Source organism: Melopsittacus undulatus, assembly GCF_012275295.1.
Source record: "Melopsittacus undulatus isolate bMelUnd1 chromosome W unlocalized genomic scaffold, bMelUnd1.mat.Z SUPER_W_unloc_5, whole genome shotgun sequence".
Taxonomy (NCBI): Eukaryota; Metazoa; Chordata; class Aves; order Psittaciformes; family Psittaculidae; genus Melopsittacus; species Melopsittacus undulatus.
In genome coordinates this window covers 316,872-340,090 of record NW_022993947.1, presented here as the reverse complement: position 1 = coordinate 340,090, position 23,219 = coordinate 316,872, and the positions used below count along the sequence as shown (strand labels likewise).

Here is a 23,219-nt window from a genome sequence, read left to right as displayed (position 1 = left end):
AAGGAGAAAAAAATGTCTGCTACTGCTCAAACCAGGACAATATTATGCCTGTGCACAAAGATGTATTACACCAGAAACCAGGGTAGGAGATCATGTTTGTTTAAATGCCACAGATGTAGATCACTTTTCAAATTACAACTACAACAATATTTTAGTTCAGTGGTGGCCTGTTCCCAAAGAAAAAGGATGGTATTGGTTATGTGGAGAAAAAGCTTATAAGACTACCTCCCAACTGAAAGGGGGCATGCACCTTAGGTGCCCTGATGCCCAGTCTTACTATTATTGACATGTATCCTTGTGGGACCAGGATTAGAAATTTTGCTAAATTAGCAAATGCAGTATTTAAAATTATTTACAAAAATGTGTTTTACCAGGTATTCACTGCTTGTATCAAGTCTTAAAGCAGAAAGCTGCCAGGGCAAAACATAAAAGTATGAATTACTTTTTTTTTTTTTAAAGGAAAAAAAAGTTGATATATTAAATCTCTGCAGAAAACAAATTCATATTAACAGTTAACTAAACTGAAACTAAAGATTAAAGCTATTAGGTAGCCTTATCAGCAAACACCTTCAATCAACAGGCCATAAACACCTACGCTTTACATATTTGATTTATTTTATACCATGAGGTAAAAGCAACACATTTCCTTTTAGTAAAGTATACACATATAGTCTCACTCAGAATACACTGTTAATGCACTTAAAAAGTACCTTTCTTATAAATTGTTTTGCAATCCAAATATACAATAACTTGGGAATCTGTACTTTAGAAAACAAAAGCTAATGTAAGAAGACAACTTAAAACAACTAAAATAATAAAGATTTCCATATGGCTCTGTATTTACAATTTTCTTACTGCATCATCAATATCAGAAATTTGTTCCTTCAGCTGGTTCCACTGTTCTGGATTTAGAGAAATACCTGAAATGCATTAAAAAAAATATACTTAGGACAAAAAGAGAATTGTAGTGCAGGATCTTGCATAATTACTGTCAAGGATGATTTCATACACGAAGTCTATGTCACAACTATTAATGCTTAAGCTACATCAGACTACAATCACCTCTGTTACAAAAGTAAACTACTCATTTGGAACACTAAAGCTAAGGTCTTAAATTAAACTGATCTCTGGACAAGTTAAACTTGCAAAGAAAACAAGTGCAGCATAACTAATTCTTTCACAAGTGTTAGACCAAACACAGGAAGTGAAATACAGCTTTGGCCTTGATAGAAGGCAGCACAAAAGAAATGTAGAAAATATCTTGCATTCCTGTTGGCTCCTAAAAGCCATACCTCTGTGGACTGAACTATGCACGTTTAAAGTACCATATTTTGGGGTGGGGGTCTCCCATGTCTTAAAGCACTGTGAATAACACCATCATGGTTTAAACCAGGCTGGCAATTAAGAATGACACAGCTACCTGCTCATTCCACTGTGGAATATAGGAAAAATAGGAAAGAGAAATGGTAAAACAGTAAAAACCAGCAGACAGAGATAAGAAATTTTTAATTGAAGTAAAATAACAGTAATGAAAAGAGAGGAGAATAAAACCAGAGAAAAAAAAAAAGTGATGCACAGGACAACTGCCTACCACCCACTGACCAATATCCAGCAGACCTGCAAGCAGCAATTGGCAGCTCACAGCCAACTCCCCCCACTTTCTATACCAAGCATGACATGCTGTGATGTGGAATATCCCTTTGGTTAGTTTGGGTCAGTGTCGTGGTTTAAACCAAATCCTCACAATTCGCTCACTCACTCCCCCCCTTGCTCCCCCAACTCCCAGAGAGTTAGAAAGGAAAATCCAAGGGATGTGGCCCCCAGGGATTGAGATAAGAACGGTTTAATTGCTAAGGTATAACACAAATCACTCCTGCTACTACTACTACAAATAATAATGATAAAGCAAACAACAAGTGAAGAGAATACAACATCTCACCAGCCACCAACCCATAACTCACTCCACCCTGCCCGGCCGAGCACTGACCGATACCTTCTCCATTCCCCCCCAGCGCTCCACCCCTTCCGGCTCTCTCCCCCAGTTACATCCTGGGCATGATGTGCTATGGCATGGAATACCTCATTGGCTAGCCTGGGTCAGGTGTCCTGTCTCTCCTTCCTCCCGGCCTCCCCTCCTCCCTGGCAGAGCATGAGCTCAGAAAAAGGCCTTGGAAAAAAAAAAACATTTGAGCAGTAATTCAAAACATGCTCGCTATCAGCAAGCGTTCTCAGCCCGAAAGTCAAAACACAGCACTGCACCAGCTACCAAGAAGGAGAAAAATGACTGCTACTGCTCAAACCAGGACAGTCAGCTGCCCTGGCTCTGCTCCCTCACAGCTTCTTGTGCCACTCCTCACTGGCAGAGCATAAGAGATTGAAAAGTCCTTGATCAGGGTAAGTGCTACTTAGCAACACACTGCTGTTTTAGTTATCAGCCTTATTCTCAGACTAAAGCCAAAACATAGTACTGTACCAGCTACTAGCATTTTGCTACACATACAGTGTTTTACCCATGGCCTTCCCACCCGGAGAACTCCCTATTTTATCTGATCTCAAAGGTTAAGCAGGGTTGGGTTCAGGTCTAGTCTAGGGTTAGATAACAATATAGGAGGACCAAGAGATTTTCCCCAAAGCGGGACTGTCATGAGTGACAGGGTGTGTAGGATCATATGGGCAAGCACTTCGGCCAGTGGGCCCCTCCAGTGCTTTGGAACTTCACCCCTGAACAAGTGAAAAAACTGGAAAAATTAGCAGAATACTTAAACAAGTGTGCTGTCATTCTGCAATACCAAAGAGCGATAACTTGCTGCAACATGCTGGGGCTTGGCCTATGCCTACAGAGCCCTGCTCGACACTATCCAGCATCACAACTTACACAGAGTACACCATCATCATATGCCCACTCATTGGCATTAATGACCTGGAATGAAGAAGCACCACCAACAGTGAAGTGACTTGTCAACTCCAAGAGTTCAAAGACAATCGCAGCCCTTACATTATTTCAGCTGGGGGAAAACTGTCCCAGAAGTTCAAACAACTGAGAAATGACCTATCTGATCTATCCAGCTCCCCATGTGTATCAACCTGTGTCTCAGCTATTAACAGAAAGTGTCCTACTGCCCAAGAAAGAAGACAGAGGAGGTACATGCTATTGGGCATCCTATGGTTTTGTTATAAAGTACTCAGATAAAATCAAAGAATCAGTTGAGTAAAATAATATATATCAATTTATTACAATAAATTTGGCAAGTGATAGCAAGCAAAACAGTGCTGGGTGGCCGAGGAGACTCTGCTCCACCAAAGGCGCGCGCCCCCCTTCCTTGAGATTGTGGTTCTTATAGTCCTTTACTTCCGATATACGTGTTCTTCCGTGGTGTACTCTGCATCTGCGCCAGTCTGTTGTTAGGGGGTCTTTTCCTGCCTCCCGGTGGTCGCTAGGATGAAGGCCCCAAGTCTTTTTCTTGTAATTGTTTTGTGACCTTCGCTTAACAAATGGTAATTCATCATGTCTTGCAAAAATACAGAGCTTGCACAAGTATTCTTTACATTACCGGATATCTGTGGCTAATATAAGGCCTATTCCTTATCTATTTAAGGTTGACATCCGTTTTGGTTCAGTTTTCTTTTTCTTTCTTTTTTTTTTTTTACTAGTATAAGCATGATTTGATTAACAAGCATTATCTCTTTTATTACAATCCCCCCTTTTTCTATTTACCGTTTTGTTCATCAAATCGTGATAGCATTTCAGTTGCATTAATTAATTCTGTTTCTTCTCTATTTATTTGTTCATATTTAGTTCTAACTATCATTAAATGTGCTGCTTCTAATCTGCCTTTCACAATTGATATTAATTTATTGAAAATACATGGTCCAAAAGTAAGGCTTACAATTAACAAAATTAACGGTCCTGCTAAAGTTGACAATAATGTTGTTAGCCAAGGTGAATAATTAAACCACGATTCATACCAGCTTTGTTGTTGTTCCTTTTCTCTTTTTTGTTTTTCTAGCCCCTCTCGTAATTTTGTCATGATGTCTCGTACCGCACCAGTATGGTCAGCGTATACACAGCATTCTTCTTTTAAAGCGGCACACAGTCCCCCTTGTTGCAAAAACATTAGGTCTAACCCTCACCTATTCTGAAGCACCACTTCTGATAAGGATCTTAAGGATGTTTCTAGGGCACTTATAGACTTCTCTATTTTAGCCAAATCTTCATCTACTGCTATCCTAAGGGAATTGAATTCCTTGTGTTGGTTAACTATAGAGGCTATTCCTGTACCCAGTCCACCTGCCCCAATTGTTAATAATGTAGCAACTGTAAGAGCTGTAAATGGTTCACGTTTGGCTAAATGATGTTCTTGGACAGTATGATGGTCGTATACAAATTGTTCTGGATGATACACAATTTTTGGTGCTATCATTACCTGAATACAATAATCGTGATTTTCATCGAATAATTTTAGAGAGAGACAGGGTGTAACTCCGAGACTCGCGCAAACCCATCTAGTATTCACTGCAGGTAATAACCAATCAGCTGGCATTTCCCCTCTTATTGCTCGAGTTATCACTCCACACAGATGTTGTTTCTGTTTAGGTATGGAACCTATACATCTTCCTTTTCCTGTGACTTGGGTCAAAGTAATGCCTTGCTGATTGTTCTTGTCTTTTTTCCACAAACATTGTGCTAGGTTAGTACCATTCATTCGTCTAGCCTTTGTGGTGACTCCAACTGCCTCATAAAAAGGGGGTGTTATCTTATAGCATAACCAGCAATGTTCAGTTAGATTTGGGCTCGTAAGATTCAATACAGTATAGCTAGCTTGTACTAGTTTCCATAAGGAATTACTTTCCATGGCAGAAGGAGTGGGAGTTATCGGGGAAGGATTGTCAGATTCTGCTCTAAAAGTTTCATTTCTCATGGGGGTAGGTGTTGGGATCTTATCATTACCTCTTATTACTGCATTTGGACCTACTGGTTTAGGATCATTGGGTACAGGTTCCTTTTTTATATATAAAAGGCCTCCATGATCAGTTCCTGGTTCCCATAGTCTTACACCCCATGTTTTTCTCAAAACCACCCGGGGTCTTGGGGTGTGGATACATTTATATAAATATATTTGCAAGTTCCAATGGCTACAACGCTGCCAGGAGGACGTATTGTACGTCCACGAGGTTGACATCCAAAGGGTGCCCACCCTACCTTTAAGTGTGGGTCTCTCCCTCCACCAGGTATCCAATCAGGGGCGATCATTTCACAACCCCAATAAGCACAATAGTGGTAACCAGGATGGTTGCAATAACTTTTTCCAGGATTAGAACTAGGGCAAAAATAGAACACTACTTCATTGAGACATGGGTTTATGGGAACTAAATCACAAAGGTAATTGGTAAAACTGGGAGGTCCCGGTGTAATTACGGTCCTGAGTACTGCTTGGTCTTTCCATCTGTTCAAGGTCCATTTATAAGGCTGGTGTACATGATCACCCCGAGTTACCGAAATTAGCAGGAACAACAACAATAGAAGCGTGTACAGGAGTGGTGATGGGTCCTCAAATCTCCCTAGAAACTTCTTAGGTAAAGTTTTAAAATCTTTTTTACTGTGTCTATAGCAATGACCTTCTTGGAGTTTAGAGATATTTATTAGGGAGCTAGTACTAACAGCCAGGCAGTTCGTCCAATATTTGTTTATAGTCCCAAGGGTTACATATTGGATCTTCTTTCCCCACCTTTTTACTCCTCTGCCTCGCCCGTCGACTCGGTTGCTTCGAGCCACGGGGGGTACCTTCTTCTCGGCAGCAGGGGTATTCTTCAGGGGAGTTAATACTGCCATGTTTGAGCTGTCGTTTTGTATACTGCTCCCAGTTTTTATCTTTAACTCCTGGAGTGTCACACCTTATTCCAATTAAAGTTTTTCTACACTTAATTTTGATAATCTCTGTTATAAAAGGTGTGGGCTCGTTCAAATGATAGCAGTAGTTTTCGGGATTGATTCCCAATGCAAATATGTCCCACCACCTTTTAGACTCTCTTCCAAATTGTCCTGTTGATACACCCACTCTAAGGGCTAGATCAGTTAAATCCCGTTCTTTTCTATAGCATTCTACACATACCCCCCTGGGAGGATATCCATGACGGCTATGGACCCACCACTTCTCCTGGCACACTTTACACTTGTAACACACAAAAGGATAACAATTACAACTAAGGTTTATACATGTGATAGTTACATCTGAGTTCATCAATGCTCTTTCTTTAGAGTCAATTTGAGATCTCCAGGTTGGCCGCTGATTACCTTCCACCGGGATTCGAGGACCGGTCCTTTAACTCGGCTGGCATGTGTCCATCCCTGCTCGGCAGTTCTTATAGCTGTCTCTGTAGTAAGCAACACCAAAAAAGGTCCTTCCCAATGAGGAGTCAGAGTGGATTCCCTCCATGTTTTAACAAGTACTTTGTCTCCTGGTTTAATGTTATGTATTGAAACATCTAGTGGAGGTCTTTGAACTACTAAGCCCTTCTTTCGCAATTTCTCTCGCCTCTCCATAATTTGCAAAATATATGGCTGAATTTGTGAGTCTTCGATTTTAGGATGATCTATTGGGGACTCCAGATCATATGGCATTCCATAAAGCATCTCAAAAGGGGAAACCCCTATATCAGTTCGAGGCTGCGTTCTTATATTGAGCAATGCTAAGGGTAAACATTTTATCCAGGACATTTTAGTTTCTAACATAAGTTTAGTTAATTGTTTCTTTATTTCCCCATTCATTCTTTCTACCCGCCCCGAACTTTGGGGATGCCAAGGAGTGTGATATTCCCATTTAGTTCCTAATGAAGTAAGGGTCTCTTCAGTTACTTTGGAAATAAAATGCGGCCCTCTATCTGAATCTATGACTTCAATATTTCCATATTTAGGGACTATGTTCTCTAAGAGTATCTTAATAACATTCTGAGATGTTGCTCTAGCAGTAGGGAAAGCTTCTACAAAATGTGTTAGATGATCTATGATCACTAATAAATATTTGTATCGACCTACTTTTGGTAGTTCTGTAAAATCAACTTGTATTTTTGCAAAAGGTCGGTAAGCCAATTCCCTTCCGCCTAAAACTTTTTCCCAAAGTTGATGCTTATTCACCCACTGACACGTCATACAAATAGATACTAGTTGCTTGGCAATATTATAAACTCCAATGCTCATATATTTAGTAGCAAATTGATCTACTAGGGCTTGGACTACTCAGTGGGTCTGCTGGTGGAATTGTCTCATAATTCTCCAAGCCAAAGCTTTTGGTAGTACCTTTCGTCCATCAGGAAGCTCCGAATTCCCATTTTCTTTTTCTATTAATCCCATTTGTTTCAATTTACCTTTTTCTTGCTCTGTAAAACTTAAACGTGGATCTTGTGGCTGCACTGGGGTGTCTGGTGCCTTTAAACTTAGTAAGGCTGCCTTTTTTGCCTCCTCATTTGCTAAGTTATTTCCCCTGATCACAGGAGTTAACCCCTTTTGGTGTCCCCTTACATGCATCACTGCAATCTTTTTGGGTCCCCTTAAAGCTTGCAGTGTTTGTGTTATTAAATATTCATGTACTAATCCTTTCCCTTGTGAGTTTATCAAACCCCTTTCTTCCCATATTTTACCAAAGGTATGTACCACCCCGAAAGCATATTTTAAATCAGTGTATATGGTCCCTTCTTTATGTTTTAAAAGTTTTAAAGCTCTTAGTACTGCATATAATTCACATGCTTGGGCGGACCAGCTGGGGCTTAAGGAGCTTGATTCTAAAACTTGGTAAGTCTTTCTGTCTACAATGGCATATCCAGATTTTCGTTTTCCTTCTATAACTCGGGAAGATCCATCTACAAACAACTTTTCTCCTCTTTCTAGCTCTTCTTCTTCCAGATCTGGTCTAATTTTTGTTTGATTTTCTATGCTTAGGAGACAATCATGACTCAGTATGTCTCCCGGATCCCCATACAGAAATTGTGCAGGGTTTTGCCAACTGGTAGTTTCTATTTCTAGCTTTGGGGAGTGTATCAAAATTCCTTCACATTTTAGGAGTCGGGCATCAGTAATCCATTTCTCTGCCTTCTGCTGTAAGATTCCCCTGATGTTATGAGGGGTTAATACTTTTAACTCACCTCCCAAGGTGACTTTATTGGCCTCCTCTACTAGCAATGCTACTGCTACTACCGCTTGTAAACAGGTAGGCCATCCTCTACTGACAGGGTCTAATAATTTGGAAAAATATCCTACCGGTTTTCGTTTTCCTGCCCATTCCTGGGTTAAAACTGCAAAGGCTGTACCATCATCAGTATTAACAAAAAGATAAAATGGCCTTTTTATATCTGGCAAACTCAAGACAGGTGCATTAACCAAATCAGCTTTTAAGGTTTGAAATTGCTTTTCATCTTCTGGGGTCCATTTTAACATCCCCTCCTTTGTTAGCTGTTGATACAAAAATTTTACCTCCTTACTGTAATTCTCTATCCATTGTCTGCAGTATCCCAGAAGTCCCAATAATTGTCTAATTTGTCTCTTATTCTTGGGTGCTGATAAGGACAAAATCCCATTAACCCTGTCAGGATCTAGCTTCTTAGTACCTCCCTTTAACCAATGACCTAAATACCTAACTTCTTCTTCTACAAATTGTAATTTGGATTTGGATACTTCTAATCCTTGCAGGCTAAGAAAATTTAACAATTTTATGCTTTCTTCTCGAACAGCAGTCTCATTTGTCCCTGCTAGTAGTAAATCATCCACATATTGTACCAAGGTTACTACAGGATTTATCTCATATTTTTGTAAGATTTGTTCTAGGGCCTGACCAAAAAGGTTGGGGGATTCTGTAAATCCCTGAGGTAAAACTGTCCACCTAAGTTGTTGTTTCCAATGGGTCTCGGGGTCTTCCCATTCAAATGCAAAGTAATCTCGGCATTCTTTTTTCAAGGGGCAAGCCCAAAAGGCATCTTTTAGATCTATCACACTATACCACTGGTTTTCAGGACTTAATTGGCTTAACAGGGTATAGGGGTTGGCTACCACAGGGAATCGGGATGCAGTTCATTTATTTATTTCCCATAAATCATGTACTAGCCGGTAACTGCCATCGGGCTTTTTAACTGGTAAGATTGGGGTATTAAAAGGAGACATACATGGCTCTAATAGCCCTTTGTTAATTAACCTATCCATTTCAGGTTTTAACCCTTGTCTCCCTTCTTGAGATAATGGGTATTGTTTTATTCTTACTGGCATCTCAGGATTATTAATAGTGACTTCAAAGGGCTCAATTTTCAGTTTCCCGACCGTGTCCGGTGAATACCAGACTTCTGGATTTATCCTCTGTTCATCTGCAACTGTGAGTGAGCATAGTTTTATTGTTATTTCCTTTTTCTTAATCTCTAGGTTAATTCCCAATTCAACCATAAGATCTCTGCCTAATAGGTTATATTCAGCTTCAGGCACCAATAGTAATGATCCCATTCCAAATCGTGTTTGTGTTTCAAACTGCACATTTTTGATTATTGGGACCCCGAAGGGTTCTCCTTTTGCTCCTATTACTTGTATTTTCTCCGGCGATATAATACAACCCCGGGGTACTTGTTGGACAGTTGATCTTTCTGCCCCAGAGTCCACAAGGAACTCCATTTCTTGTTGCTGAGGACCCACTTTGATTTTTATCAAGGGCTCAGTGTTTCTCTGGGTCCCCAGCAGATAGAGCCCCTGACACCCCTAATCTTCTTTAAACATCTGTTCATCCCGCATCCTTTTTCTACAGTTCCGTTTAGTGTGCCCGAATTGGTGGCAATAAAAACATTCCACTTGGTTTTCTCCTACTTTCACAGGTCTTTTTATTCTGGGGCCGCCAGGTCTTCCCTGTCTGATAGGTATTTCCTGTCTTTGATGATTTACAGGGCTATTAGGGCCAGGACACTGTCCCTCTCTGACGGCGGCCACTAAGATTCGAGCCTGCTTTTTCTGGGCTTCCTCTTCCCTCCGTACATACACTTTCTGAGCTTCCCTTAATAGTTCTCCTAAATCCTTCTCTTGCCAATCCTCAATCTTCTCTAATTTCCTTCTAATATCTGTCCAAGATTTTGCCACGAATTGAGTTTTTAACAATGCCTGTCCCACTGCAGTGGTAGGGTCCAGGCCAGAATACAATTGCAAGTTTTTTCTTAACCTCTCTAACCATTCAGTGGGGGTTTCATCCTTCTTTTGATAATCACTTAGGGCTTTTCCGATATTCTGGCCCCTGGGCACGGATTCTCTGATGCCTTGAATAATCATACTTCGTAAATCAGACATATGGCCCCTGTCTCCTGCATCTTGGTTATTCCAATTAGGTCTTTGAATAGGCCATTTAGTGTCTGCAGCTGGACCTTGTTGGTGTTGTTGCTCCCAGAGTCTCATTCCAGCTCTCCTAATCATTTCTCTTTCTTCTCGAGTGAATAAAATATTCAAGATTGCTGTTAATTCATCCCAGGTATAAATATTAGGTCCCTGAAACTGATCTAATCTTTCTGAGGGTCCTCTAATAATTGCCCCATTTCCTTTTTGAATTCTCTAACGCCCCCTGAGTTAAGGGGAACAGCCACATACCCTACTCCAGGTTGGGGTCCTCCCATGGCCACTTCTCTTAAGGGGTATAACTTTTCCTGTTCTTTTCTCCATGTCTGGCTCCTAGTCTGAACCCCAGACACAGCTTGTTCAGTCTCTGATTCTGAACCTGACTCATTCTCCTCCAGAGGGGGAGCATTTGGAATGGGAGAATAATAAGGAGGAGGGGAAAGAGGGGTTTCCTCTGACTTAGTTTTAGTTTTTCTCCCTTTTTGTGACTTTTCTTTTAAGGCAAAAAGACGGACTGTTTTATCCTTTCCTAACCATAGGGCAGCATATTCACTTTCTTCTAATGAGAAAGGTTCCTTATTGTTTACATAAATGTTTAGTGCCTGGCAAATCCAATCTTCAAATGAACCGAAAACTGGCCAATATAAATTGTCGGCTCTAATATTCTGTCCTCCCCATACTTCTACACAATAACGTATCATTTTTCGTTTATCCTTCCCTTTCCTAGAAGGGAAGTCATTCTAGTACTTAATCATTAGTCCTAAAGGACTGTCAGGGGGTATTTCTGGGAGCTTCACCCGAGACTCCCTCCCCATGGACACAGACGGCTTGCCTTTCGTCTGATCCATCTACCGGAGTGCCCTCTTTCACACACTCACAAACTTCCCCTCGTTTGTGGCCCAGTCCCTCGGGGGAGTAGGGAACTGCACTACTAGAGGGTCCACACTCGCTTCGTCCAGAAGGACGTCTCACACAATCACACTCCGGGGAACCCAACCCCAACCGAACGGAATACCGGCCTATACTTATTCACTCCTGAGTCTTCGCTCGGTCTTCGTGCACAAAATTTAAGGGGTACACCGGTTTTCTTTTGCTTGCATATCAATTTGGAGGTTCATTGATCCAGTTGAGTGTAATGGGATATCCCGAGCCAGGGCCATCCGAAGACGGGGCGCCTCCCTGACACGAGAGCTCCGCACTACCTCGTCTTGGATCCAAGTCACGGCACCAAAATTGTTATAAAGTACTCGGATAAAATCAAAGAATCAGTTGAGTAAAATAATATATATCAATTTATTACAATAAATTTGGCAAGCGATAGCAAGCAAAACAGCACTGGGCAGCCGAGGAGACTCTGCTCCACCAAAGGCGCGCGCCCCCCTTCCTTGAGATTGTGGTTCTTATAGTCCTTTACTTCCGATATACGTGTTCTTCCGTGGTGTACTCTGCATCTGCACCAGTCTGTTGTTAGGGGGTCTTTTCCTGCCTCCCGGTGGTCGCTGGGATGAAGGCCCCAAGTCTTTTTCTTGTAATTGTTTTGTGACCTTCGCTTAACAAATGGTAATTCATCATGTCTTGCAAAAATACAGAGCTTGCACAAGTATTCTTTACATTACCGGATATCTGTGGCTAATATAAGGCCTATTCCTTATCTATTTAAGGTTGACATCCATTTTGGTTTAGTTTTCTCTTTCTTTCTTTTCTTTTTACTAGTATAAGCATGATTTGATTAACAAGCATTATCTCTTTTATTACAGATTTACCTATGGGATCACAGAGAAGACAAGAGAAAGCTGGATGGAAAACCTACCTCAGCTCTGGATGAACGGGTGCATGAATTGGAGAACGGTCAAGGATGATCCCCCCATGAAAGTTGCTGCTCCAGTCTCTGGTGAGCAGTTTCCCAAATAGATTGGAAGAGTTGATTTTACTCCAACTCCTGTGATAAAGAATACTAATCACTTTCTACAAGACATAAGTGGACAATCTTATGATCAGTACTAGAGAGACACTGCCTCCAGCCAAGCGGAAGAGAGGGACAATCAGGTTTACTGGACTGTGTGGATCAGATGGCCTGGCACATCAGTCCCACAAGAGTACAGAGCTCTAGTAGAAGCCTGTGCATAGTGTACTCTGACACCATCAAACTATCAAGGGATGGAAACAATTTGTATTTCTGCAGTGACAGGAGGATGCCAAGAGTTGACAGTATTGGAGGCTGAAATCAGCCTGACTGGGAGGAAGTGGCAATAGCACCCTACTGTGACTGCTGCAAATGCTCCATGAACCCCTAGCATAGACTCAGGAGAGAGTACTTCAAAAACCCACAAGGATAGCGATGGCATTTTGGTATAACTGCCTTGGAGACACAGGAAATTAAGCAGCTGTCCACCTTCCTGGTCACTCAGAGGATCCTTTTGTTGTGGGATTGCTGAAGGTCAAAAAACAAGTGCCAATTGAGACCACAACAGTGCAACCATGGCCAACCAAGACTCCCTGATTCCCATCCATAAGCTGATCCATAGAGTGGAGAGACAAGGAGTGATCAGTAGGATCCATTTAAAAGTCTAACAGAGAGTGGAGACCAACAGTAGAATATTGTGGCATAAATGAAGTCACACCACCATTGAGTACTGCCGTACTGGACATGCTAGAACTTCAATATGAGCAGGAGTCAAAGGCAGCCAAGTGGGATGCCACAACTGATATTGCCAATGCATTTTTCTCAATTCCTTTGTCAGCAGAGTGCAGGCCACAATTTGCTTTTACTTGGAGGAGTGTCCGGGACACTTGGAACAGACTGCCCCAGGGGTGGAAACATAGCCCTAACATCTGCCATGGTAGACTGCATCCAGACTGCACTGGAACAGGGCAAGCTCCAGAATACCTGCAATACATTGATGACATCATCATGTGGGGTGATACAACAGGAGTCTCTGAAAAAGGGTGGAAAATAATCCAAATCCTGCTGAAATCTGGTTTTGCCATAAAACAGAGTAAGGTCAAGGGACCTGCCCAGGAGATTGAACTTTTAGGAATAAAATGGCAAAATGGATGGTGCCAGGCCCCCACATATGTGACCAACACGGTAACAGCAATGTCTCCACCAACTAACAAGTAATAAACACAAACTTTCTTAGGTGTTGTGAGGTTCTGGAGAATGCAAATTCCAAATTACAGTTTGACTGTAAGCCCTCTCTATCAAATGAGCCAGAAGAATGACTTCAAATGGGGCCCTGAGCAACAACAAGCATTTGAACAAATTAAACGAGAAATACTTCATGCAGTAGCCCTTGGGCTAGTTTGAACAAGCAAGATGTGAAAAATGTGGTGTCGAGGTTTAAAACTCCACCTCAGTCTCCCGCAGTATCATACACTCCTTTTGTTTCCACTCCCTCCCCACCTTCCCACTCCTGGAGGGATGGGGAGGAGAGCCGGAGGAATACAACTCCCACGGATTGAGGTAAAATCAGTCCAGCAAATAAGGTATAATACAAATCGCTACTGCTACCACTAACAAATCAATGTTAGAGGAAATAAACATGGAGAGAGAATACGATACCACCCGCCGAAACGAGCCCAGCCTGGAAGAGAGAGCTAACCCCTCCCCTCCTGGCCAGCTTCCAGTTCGCTCTCCGAGCCCAGCCCGGAGTGTTAACCCCTTCCCTTCCGACCAGCTTCCAGTCCCCTCCCCAAGCAGGACGTGCTGTGGTATGGAATACCTCCCCGACTAGCCCAGACCAGGCACCCTATCTCTCCCTCCTCCCTGGCAGAGCATGAGCTACTGCTGAACCCATGACATTATCCACCCCTTATTCCATACCATTCACATCATGCTCAGATCCCACATTTTCAATATACCATCATATAGAGATATATATATATATATGTACATCTGCATAGACCCAGACAGAGAGAAAGAAATCATTTCTTAATACATGGACGAATCCCTATAATGCTATTGAGTCCATTTGGTCCATGACATTAGGTTTGTAATAGTCTTTTGTAGCAAGAGAGTCTGTGTGCAGTGCTGGATTGTTGCCTGCTGATGTTGATCATTCCTTTACTGCAGAACTCATCTGGTTCTATCAAAGTTCATTCTCTGTTGGGACAATGGTTAGAGGGAAGTCAGGGCCAGTCGCTGGTGACCTGAAGATATCTAGTTGATGGACTATAAAAATATTACACAGCAAGCAACAACATATAATTAAGTCCATTGGCTGTTTTCTCCTAAAATCAAATCCCCTTGAGGTATACATCGGACTTCCCCATCTTCCTGCATTACCCACCAAGTATATCCGGGTCCTTGAGCAAAAGCAATCCCACGAGTGGGTTTGCCTTGGCCTGAAACAGGAGTAACCCAGACTGTCTTCCCTAGCAAATTTCTCATGTGCACTACAGGAACTTTGTCCCCCTCTACAATATGTAAAAGTTCTGACTGGGCTGGGCCAGCCCTGTTGGCAGATCCTCTGGTGTTGACCAACCAGGTGGCTTTTGGTAAATGTGTATCCCAATGCTTGAAAGTTTCCCCACCCATTGCTCTCAGTGTAGTTTTTAACAGCCCATTGTACTGCTGGATTTTCACAGAGGCTGGTGCATGGTAGGGGATGTGATATACCCACTCAATGCCATGTTCTTTGGCCCAAGTGCCTATAAGGTTGTTTCGAAAATGAGTCCCATTGTCTGACTCAATTCCCTCTGGGGTGCCATGTCGCCACAAAATCTGGTTCTCAAGGCCCAAGATAGTGTTCCGGGCAGTGGCATGGGGCACAGCATATGTTTCCAGCCATCCTGTGGTTGTTTCCACCATGGTAAGCACATAGCGCTTGCCTTGGCGGGTTGGGGGGAGTGTGATATAGTCAATTTGCCAGGCCTCCCCATATTTATACTTCAGCCATCGTCCTCCATACCAAAGAGGTTTCAACCGTTTAGCTTGTTTAATTGCAGCACGTCTCACACTCATGAATAACCTGGGCGATAGTGTCCATTGTTAAGTCCACCCCTCGATCACGAGCCCATTTGTACGTTGCGTCTCTGCCCTGATGGCCTGAAGTGTCATGGGCCCACTGGGCCAAAAATAATTCGCCTTTATGTTGCCAATCTAAGTCCATCTGAGCCATTTCAATCTTAGCAGCTTTATCCACTTGTTGGTTATTGTGGTTTTCCTCAGTGGCCCAACTCTTAGGTATGTGGGCATCTACATGGCGTACCCCCACCACCAGGTTCTGCATCTGGGCAGTGATATCTTGCCACAGTGCAGCAGCCCAGATGGGTTTACCTCTGAGTTGCCAGTTGCTCTGCTTCCATTGCTGCAACCACCCCTACAGGGCATTTGCCACTATCCATGATTCAGTGTAGAGATAAAGCACTGGCCACCTTTCTCGCTCAGCAATGTCCAGGGCCAGCTGGATGGCTTTCACCTCGGCAAACTGACTCGATTCCCCATCTCCTTCAGCAGTTTCAGCAACTTGTTGCTGAGGACTCCATACAGCTGCCTTCCATCTCCGATGCTTTCCCACAATACGGCAGGACCCATCAGTGAACAAGGCATACTGCTTTTCACTTTCTGACAATTTATTATATGGTGGTGCCTCTTCGGCATGCATTACCTCCTCCTCTGCTGACATTCCAAAATCTTTGCCCTCTGGCCAGTCCATAATGACTTCCAGAATGCCTGGACGACTGGGATTTCCTATCCGAGCTTGTTGTGTAATTAGTGCAGCCCATTTACTCCAAGTAGCATCAGTTGCATGATGTGTAGAGGAGACCCTGCCTTTGAACATCCAGCCCAGCACTGGCAAGCGGGGTGCCAAAAGGAGCTGTGCTTCAGTGCCAATCACTTCTGAAGCAGCTCGAACCCCTTCATAAGCTGCCAATATCTCTTTCTCTGTTGGGGTATAGCTGGCCTCAGAGCCTTTGTATCCCCGACTCCAAAAACCAAGGGGTCGACCTCGAGTGTCCCCTGGAGTTTTCTGCCAGAGGCTCCAGGTAGGACCATTCTCCCCAGCTGCAGTGTACAGTACATTTTTTACATCTGGACCGGTCCGGACTGGTCCAAGGGCCATTGCATGAACTATCTCGCTTTTAATTTGCTCGAAGGCTTGTAGCTGCTCAGGACCCCATTTGAAAACATTCTTTTTCCGGTTCACATGATAGAGAGGGCTTACGATTGAACTGTAATTTGGAATGTGCATTCTCCAGAACCCCACAGCACCCAAGAAAGCTTGTGTTTCTTTCTTATCAGTTGGTGGAGACATTGCTGTTATCTTATTGATTACTCCTGTAGGGATATATCTACGTCCATCTTGCTATTTTATGCCCAAAAATGGAATTTCCCGTGCAGGTGCCTTGACTTTATTCCGTTCTATGGCAAAACCAGCTTTCAGCAGGATTTGGATTATTTCCCTCCCTTTCTCAAAAACTTCTTCAGCTGTATCACCCCACACTATAATGTCATCGATGTACTGCAAGTGTTCTGGAGCTTGCCCCTGTTCCAGTGCAGTCTGGATCAGTCCATGGCAGATGGTGGGGCTGTGTTTCCACCCCTGGGGCAGTCGGTTCCAAGTGAACTGGACACCCCTCCAAGTAAAAGCGAACTGTGGCCTGCACTCTGCTGACAAAGGAATTGAAAAAAATGCATTGGCAATATCAATCGTGGCATACCACTTGGCTGCCTTTGACTCTAATTCATGCTGCAGCTCTAACATGTCTGGCACGGCAGCACTCAATGGTGGTGTGACTTCATTCAGGCCACGATAGCCTACTGTTAGTCTCCACTCTCCATTAGACTTTCGCACTGGCCATATGGGGCTATTAAAAGGTGAGCGGGTCCTGCTGATCACTCCCTGCCTCTCCAGTCTACGGATCAGATTATGGATGGGAATCAGGGAGTCTCGATTGGTGCGATATTGCCGCAGGTGCACTGTTGTGGTCGCAATTGGCACTTGTTGTTCTTCGACTTTCAGCAACCCCACAACAGAAGGATCCTCTGAGAGACCAGGCAAGGTGGACAGCTGCTCAATTTCCTCAGTCTCCAAAGCAGCAATACCAAAAGCCCACCGGTACCCTTTTGGGTCTTTGAAGTACTCTCTCCTGAGGTAGTCCATGCCGATGATGCATAGAGCCTCTGGGCCAGTCACAATGGGGTGCTTTTGCCATTTCCTCCCAGTCAGGCTAATTTCAGCCTCTAGTACAGTCAACTCTTGGGACCCTCTTGTCACTCCAGAAATATAGATGGGTTCCACCCCTTGACAGTTTGATGGCATCAGGGTACACTGTGCACTGGTATCAACTAGAGCCTTATACTTCTGTGGGGCTGATGTGCCAGGCCATTTGATCCACACAGGCCAGTAAAAACAATTGTCCCCTACCTCCACCTGGCTGGAGGCAGGGCCCCTCTAATAGTCATCATCGTCACAGTCTTGGACACATAAGTCATGTTGAAAGGGATTATTCTTCTTTATCACAGGAGCTGGAGTAAAATCAGCTCTTCCGCTCCATCTGGGAACCTGTTCACCAGAGACTGAAGCTGCAGCTCTCATGGGGCGATCAGTCTTGGCCCTTGCTCCTCTCTTCAATTCACCCACACGTTCCTCCAAGGCTGAAATAGGTTTTTCATCCCACTTTGTCATGTCTTCTCCATGATCCCACAGGTAAAACCATAGGGTGGCCCGTGGTGTGTATCTTATATATTTTCTCTCTCGAACAACAGGACACCCTTTGTTAATAGCTGAAACGCGTGTTGGCACACGTGAGGAGATAGATAAATCAGAGAGATCGTCCCTCAACTGTTTGAGATCTTGTTTGAGATCCTGAGACAATTTTTCCACAGCTGAGATGATGGAAGGGGTAAGATTGTCTTCGAATTCTCGGAGTTTATGAACCATTTCATCCACTGTTAGTGGTGCTATGTCATTCCAGGTTACCGTTGCCAATGGATGGGCATATGACGACGGTGCGTTCCGTGTAAGTTTTAGCCATATGGCTCGTGTGCATTTGACTTCATCTGGGTCTATGGGTACATTCTCATTATTCGGCTTGGTGTAGTAGATCATCTCTACAATAGCTGATTCCCTCAGGGACTGGATGCCTTTGTCTATAGTAGTCCACTTGGCCGAACGACTCATCATCCCTGTACGGGAACCTTTCTTTCACAGCTGCCAAAAGCCGCCTCCAAAGACTGACGGACTTTTTCTCTCTTGCAATTGCTTTGTCAATTCCCCCTTCTCTAGCAAGTGATCTCAGCTGCTTGGCTTCTGTACCTGCTAGTTCGTGACCATCGGCCCCATTATCCCAACATCGGAGCAGCCAGGTGATGATGTGCTCCCCTGGTTGACGGGTGAAATCTTTTCGCATATTCTGCAGCTCAGTTGAGGTCTGAGATTGAGAAGTCACCTCTTCTTCTTCGTCATGTGATGATGACCCCTGATCAGATACTAGGCCAGGTAGTGGATGCGTAGTTTCTTAATCCTGCCTCCTCCTTCTTGCCTCCTTTCTAGTTTTTCTCTTGTGTACAGGAGCAACCGATATTGGTACGAATTGGTCCTCTAGTTCAGCTGCAGTGATTATCACTGTAGTTTGAGTAGCAACTGTAGTTGTTGCTGGGGTAGCTGCACTGTCTGTCGCAGTCAAGGGTTGAATAGCCGCTGTACTCGTTACTGGGGTAGCTGCACTGTCTGTCACAGCTGAAGTTTGGGTAGCAACTGTACTTGCCGCTGGGGATGGTGTAGCTGCTGTACTTGGAGTTGGAACAGCTGCGCTGACTTCTGTGTTGCTCTCAGCCCCAGCACGTTGCTGTAATTTGTCCATCTCTGGTATGGCCAGGACGACAACACACCTCATTTAGGTGTTTTACTAATTCTTCCGGATTCTTCACTTGTTCGGGAGTAAAATTCCAAAGTAGTGGAGGGGCCCACTGACCTAGATGCTTGCCCATACTATCCCACACACCCTGCCACTCATGGCTGTCCAGCCTCTGGGAAGATCTCCTGGTCCTCCTATTTCGTCGTTTAACCCCAATACAGGACCAGACCTGACTCCGCTTAACTCTTGAAATCAGATGAAATAACTGTGAGCAAAACACACTCTGTATGCGTGCTATTATGGTGATCCCCATCACAATCAACATACAAGTCTCAACAGTATTAAAAGGCCATTCAAAAACTTCAAAACTCTCAAATGATGTTGTTGACCATCTGGAGAGAACACTGGGAGGATAGAAGAATGCCTCCTTCACAGGATGACCACCCGAGAAGGAGAAAAAAGATGTGAAATTGCTAAGCACTTCTATTATGTACCTCCCAAAATATAATGTTGGTGACCATACTGGGAACATAAAAGAAATCAGTTTCATGATCAATGCTTCTATTGTATTACAAGTCATTAACATAAAATACAATGAGACGAGAACCTTAACCCAAACCCCATACTTGATAAACACAAACACAGCTAATATATATGAAAAGTAATTGGTAAAATCCTGAAACCGTGAGATCAGGAGAAAAAACTGTGAGAGCCAATAAACCAGCATTGTGACAAATGACTATAAAACCTGTCAGATTTGTTGTTATCTCGTGGTTTTGTGCCCCACGTTGGGTGCCAAAAACTGTCGAGGTTTAAAACTCCACCTCAGTCTCCCGCAGTATTATACACTCCTTTTGTTTCCCCTCCCCCCCCTCCCCACCTTCCCACTCCCAGAGGGATGGGAAGGAGAGCCGGAGGAATACAACTCCCACGGATTGAGGTAAAATCAATCCAGCAATTAAGGTATAACACAAATCACTACTGCTACCACTAACAAATCAATGTTAGAGGAATTAAACACGGAGAGAGAATACGATACCACCCGCCGAAATGAGCCCAGCCTGGAAGAGAGAGCTCACCCCTCCCCTCCCAGCCAGCTTACCATTCCCTCTCCGAGCCCAGCCCGGAGTGTTAACCCCTTCCCTTCCGACCAGCTTCCAGTCCCCTCCCCGAGCAGGATGTGCTGTGGTATGGAATACCTCCCCGACTAGCCCAGGTCAGGCGCCCTATCTCTCCCTCCTCTCTGGCAGAGCATTAGCTACTGCTGAACCCATGACACGTGCTTTACACCGCAGCTGCGGAGAATGGTCCTACCTGGAGCCTCTGGCAGAAAACTCCAGGGGAGACTCAAGGTCGGCCCCTCGGACTTTGGAGTCAGGGATACAGAGGATCCGAGACCAACTATACCCCAACTGAGAAAGAGATACTGGCAGCCTGTGAAGGGGTTCGAGCTGCTTTGGAAGTGACTGCACTGAAGCACAGCTCCTCCTGCCACCCTGCTGGGCTGGATGTTCAAAGGCAGGGCCTCCTCTACTCATCATGCAACCCATGCTACATGGAATAAGTGGGCTGCACTAATTACACAGTGAGCTCAAATAGGAAATCCCAGTCATCCAAGAATTCTAGAAGTCATCGTGGAATGGCCAAAAGGCAAAAATTTTGGAATGTCACCAGAGGAGGAAGTGATGCATGCTTAAGATGCTCTACCATATATAGAACTGTCAGAAAGTGAAAAGCAGTATGGCTTGTTTACTGATGGGTCCTGCTGTACTGTGGGAAAGCATTGGAGATGGAAGGCAGCTGTATGGAGTCCACAGCAACAAGGTGCAGAAAATGCTGCAGGAGAGGGTGAATCGAGTCAGTTTGCCAAGGTGAAAGCCATCCAGCTGGCCCTGGACACTGGTGAATGAGAAAAGTGGTCGGTACTTTATTCCTCTACTGACCCATGGATGGTGGCAAATGCCCTGTGGGGGTGGTTGCAGCAATGGAAGTAGAGCAACTGGCAACAGAGGTAAACCCATCTGGGCTGCTGCACTGTGGCAAGATATCGCTGCCTGGGTGCAGAACCTGGTGGTGAAGGTACACCACGTAGATGTCCACATACCCAAGAGTCAGGCCACTGAGGAACACAAAAACAACTAACAGGTGGATAAAGCTGCTTCGATTAAAGTAGCTCAGAAGGACTTAGATTGGCAACATAAGGGTGAATTATTTTTAGCTGGTGGGCCCATGACACCTCAGGCCATCAAGGCAGAGATGCAACATAGAGATGGGCTCCTGATTGAGGGGTGGACTTCAAAATGGACACTACTGCCCAGGCGTTGTGTTTTAAGCCCAGCACTAACTCAGAACCACACAGCCACTTGCTCACTCACTCCCTCCCTCCCTTCTCCCCACACTCCTGGAGGAGCAAGGAGAACTGAAAGAATGTAACTCCCACTGGTTGAGGTAAGAACTGTCCAAAAAATAATTAAGGTATTATACAAGACCAATAGTACTACCACCACCAATAATAATGATGATAAGGAAAATAACAAGAGGAGAGAATACAATTGCTCACCACCCACCAAACCATACCCAACCTGACCTGAGCAGCGATCTGGGCCTTCCAGGTAACCACCCCCCCCCCCCCCCCCCCCCCCCCCCCCCCCCCCCCCCCCCCCCCCCCCAGTTTATATACTGGGCATGACATGCTGTGGTATGGAATAACCCTTTGGCAAATTTGGGTCAGGTGTCCTGTCACTGCTTCTGCCCAGCTTCCCCTCCTCCCTGGCAAAGCACGAGACTCAGAAAGTCCTTGATCAGAGTAACAGTGGGAACAGTGTCGATAACACCAATGTTTTTCATTGGTCCTAAGTAATGCTTACGCAGAAGCAAGGCAGAAGCAGTGACAGGACACTGGACTGGATTACTGGACTTTTCCTATCTTAACCCATGGAGTTACTGTCTCTTGATTCTCCTTCTTGTCCCTCTAGGAGCAGGGGGAGGAAGAAGAGAGGGAGTGAGCAGCTGCATGGTTCTGAGCTACCAGCTGGGCTTTAACCATGACAACTGCATGCAATTTAGACCTGCTGTTGGAAACAATCTGACAAAGCAATTCTAAATTAGTGTAATATAGGAAAAAAAAATCCAACATCTCAACTGTTCATACTGTTTTTAGGATAGATAGGTAAGGGGCTCAAGTGCATCAATGGAACATTAGACTCATGCTGTATCAGATTACTATTAATCTTAATAAAATTCAGATATGCTTATAGAATCATAGAATAGCTAGTGTTGGAAAGGACCTTAAGACCATCTAGTTCCAACTCCCCTGCCATGGGCAGGGACACCTCACATTAAACCATATCACCCAAGGCTTCATCCAACCTGGCCTTGAACACTGCCAAGGATGGAGCATTCACTAACTCCCTGGCCAACCCATTCCAGTACCTCACCACCCTTACAGTAAAGAATTTCTTCCTTATATCCAGTCTAAACTTCTGCTGTTTAAGTTTCAACCCATTACCCCTTGTCCTATCACTACAGTCCCTAATGAATAGTCCCTCACCAGCATCCCTGTAGGCGCCCTTCAGATACTGGAAGGCTGCTATGAGGTCTCCATGCAGCCTTCTCTTCTCCCGGCTGAACAGCCCCAGCTTTCTAGCCTGTCTTCATATGGGAGGTGCTCCAGTCCCCTGATCATCCTCGTGGCCCTCCTCTGGACTTGCTCTAACAGTACCATCTTCTTTTTATGTTGAGGACACCAGAACTGCACACAGTACTCCAAGTGAGGTCTCAGGGGAGCAGAGCAGAGGAGTAGGATCACCTCCTTTGCCCTGCTGGTCACACTCCTCTTGATGCAGCCCAGAATACGGTTGGCTTTCTGGGCTGGAAGCTCACACTGCTGGCTCATGTTCATTTTCTCATTGACCAACACCCCCAAGTCCTTCTCCGCAGGGCTGCTCTGAATTTCCTTTTTGCCCAACCTGTAGCTGTGCCTGGGATTGCTCCCACCCAGGTGTAGGACCTTATACTTGGCATGTTTAAACTTCATGAGGTTGGCATCAGCCCACCTCACAAGCATGTCAAG

The 23,219-nt window shown here is 44.3% G+C and overlaps 1 protein-coding gene across 1 annotated transcript in view; it reads right to left on the bottom strand.

Annotated features, from left to right (window-relative positions):
- Positions 1-692: 692 nt before the first annotated feature.
- The window catches only part of LOC117438287 (activated RNA polymerase II transcriptional coactivator p15), a 35,786-nt gene continuing 13,259 nt past the window's right edge, over positions 693-23,219 (bottom strand). The window contains exon 4 of the mRNA XM_034073818.1: positions 693-920. Coding sequence (XP_033929709.1) covers positions 841-920 — 80 coding nt within the window. The 3' untranslated portion in view covers positions 693-840. The remainder of the gene's footprint in view (positions 921-23,219) is intronic.